This window comes from Geospiza fortis, unplaced genomic scaffold (assembly GCF_000277835.1).
Source record: "Geospiza fortis unplaced genomic scaffold, GeoFor_1.0 scaffold534, whole genome shotgun sequence".
Lineage (NCBI taxonomy): Eukaryota > Metazoa > Chordata > Aves > Passeriformes > Thraupidae > Geospiza > Geospiza fortis.
In genome coordinates, this window is record NW_005054614.1 from 188,670 (window position 1) to 190,854 (window position 2,185).

General features: G+C 38.6%; 1 protein-coding gene across 1 annotated transcript in view; it reads right to left on the bottom strand.

The window, feature by feature from the left end:
* Positions 1-1,951: 1,951 nt before the first annotated feature.
* The window catches only part of GLP2R (glucagon like peptide 2 receptor), a 21,156-nt gene continuing 20,922 nt past the window's right edge, over positions 1,952-2,185 (bottom strand). Inside the window, exon 14 of the mRNA XM_005430275.1 lies at positions 1,952-2,185. This exon is cut by the window's right edge and continues 10 nt beyond it. Coding sequence (XP_005430332.1) covers positions 1,952-2,185 — 234 coding nt within the window.

Below are 2,185 nucleotides of genomic sequence, written 5' to 3' on the forward strand. Positions count from 1 at the left end.
ACCTTCAGATTCCCAGGAGGGCACTCAGCTATTCCTGACTCTGACTAACATATGTGAATTGTGAAGTTCGTTGCTGTCTTGTAGAAATATTTAGAAATCAGGAGCTTGTGATAATTCTGTAAAATAAATAATGCTGTATTCTTGCTCTTATCTACTTAGAAAGGCACTTTCTGAAGGAATCCATGTGATGGTTGTTTTTGTCTGGATTGGACCTCAGGCCAACAGGGCTTGCTTATATAACAAGAGTTGATTTTTATAAACTGAAAGAGGCAAAAAGCCCAAGCACATAATAGAGAGGAGAAAATGCAGCTAGAGGAACTGCTGTTCAAAACACAGAAAATTGGTTTCTTGACCACATGAAAATCTTTTAAATGCAATTAAAAAGTAAACTCTTTCACTGAGATGCCATAAGATCTTAAGATTTCAATGTCTTTAACACCTAAGTAAAACACATTCTAAATCTCTTTAATGTCTTAAAAAATGGCTCTAGAAGAAATCAGTCTGTTTTAAATTGAGAAAGACACAAAGTGTGCATGTGTGGTGTCTGCTGTTTCCAGTGGCTGCTGAAGAAATCCATTGCAGTAAAATTCTATATAAGCAAAATTCACATTCTAGTAAAAAAAAATCTTTTAAAACTGCAGATAAATTATTTTTAAATAGATCAAACATTTATAGTTTATTAATATATCACTGAAATATACAACTTAGTATTGATTAAATAGGTTAACACAGATAGAACTGTAAAAGAAATACTTTTTTAAAGGGCCAGAAATAGGTTCTTGGACTCGTGCTAGTCAATGAACTTATCTGTTCTTTGCAATAAAAGAGTATAAATGCCACAGGTTGCATGGCTAAACCTTTGTAGCCTGATAAATAATCAGAAAAGCATCGGTAAGTTATGGAAGTGGAATCATAGAATATTTACAAACTTGATTGCATTTCATAGGTCTCTGGATGAGTTTGGATGTGAGAAATAAAACTTCACCATGGCTCTTGTTAAATGGAGGAAGAATGATTGCACAATACTCTTGGTGCTGTCACAATTCCATGTTTTTATCCATTTTGGGTCCCCTGGGAGGAAGGTGGAGGCAGCACTCCCCACTGTTTTGTCATTAAGGACACATGTAGAGCAAACCAGAAGTCACAGTGGCTTGTGTCAAAAAAAAAAGAAAAAAAAAATGTCAAATGTAACAAAAATGGTATCAGAACATTTCATTTGGGCACATTCCATGGAAGTATTTTGGGTTTTCATCTCATAGTGACATTTCCAGCACTAAACTTTAAGTGAAGATGCTCAAAAATGCAAGCAAAAGCTTGGTACTTCCCAAGTTTGTTTTTTGGTTTTTTAATTTATTTATATATATATATATACACATACATATATATGTATGTATGTGTGTATAAATATATATGCATGTATACATAAATATAAATATATATACATGTATATATAAATATATATGCATATATATATGTGTGTGTGTGTGTTTGGTCTGGTTTGTTCTAAAATTGGGGTGTTTTTCTTGAGATGGGGTATGATTTCAGTCTGTGAAGGAAGGAGTCTTCCACACACATCTCTCTGTTTAAAAACCACTCCTATGAAAGAGAAAAAATTGACTTCTCATGACGTGTCTCAAGCCACTCACATATGGATGAAGCTGACAAAATGTGTCTCCAGAGCCTGCTGATTTCCAGCGCTCGTCCTGCTTCCTTGTGTATGCTACAGAAATGGCAGCTCAAAGCAAAAACTCTCCATCCAGAAGACCTCCTCTCCCCAGGCACACAGCTTAGCAACCTCCAGATAAATCACATTTTTCTCAGCCCAAGGAAACTGGAACACCTGGGACATCAACTGCTCCATCCCAGAGCTCTGCACAGCTGCAGCTGAGAGATGAACACTTCCCTTTCCTGAGCCCTGCTGCTGGCAGGTGCTGTCCCAGGGGACAGCTCCCTAAATTTCACTTTCCTCGAAGACTTCCTCGGTGGTCTCTGCAGTGGTGACCTCTCCCTCGCTGCTGTCAGACATGCTCATCTGGGGAGGGCCTGCCTGGGCCCCTGGGCTCTGCCTCTTCTGCAGCTGCAGCTCCCAGGGCTTGCTCACCTCCAGGCAGAAGTGGTGCCTGCTGCTGAGGTGCTGCTTTTTCCTTTTCTGGGAACATTTCCTCAGGTATTTGATGTTTTCCCC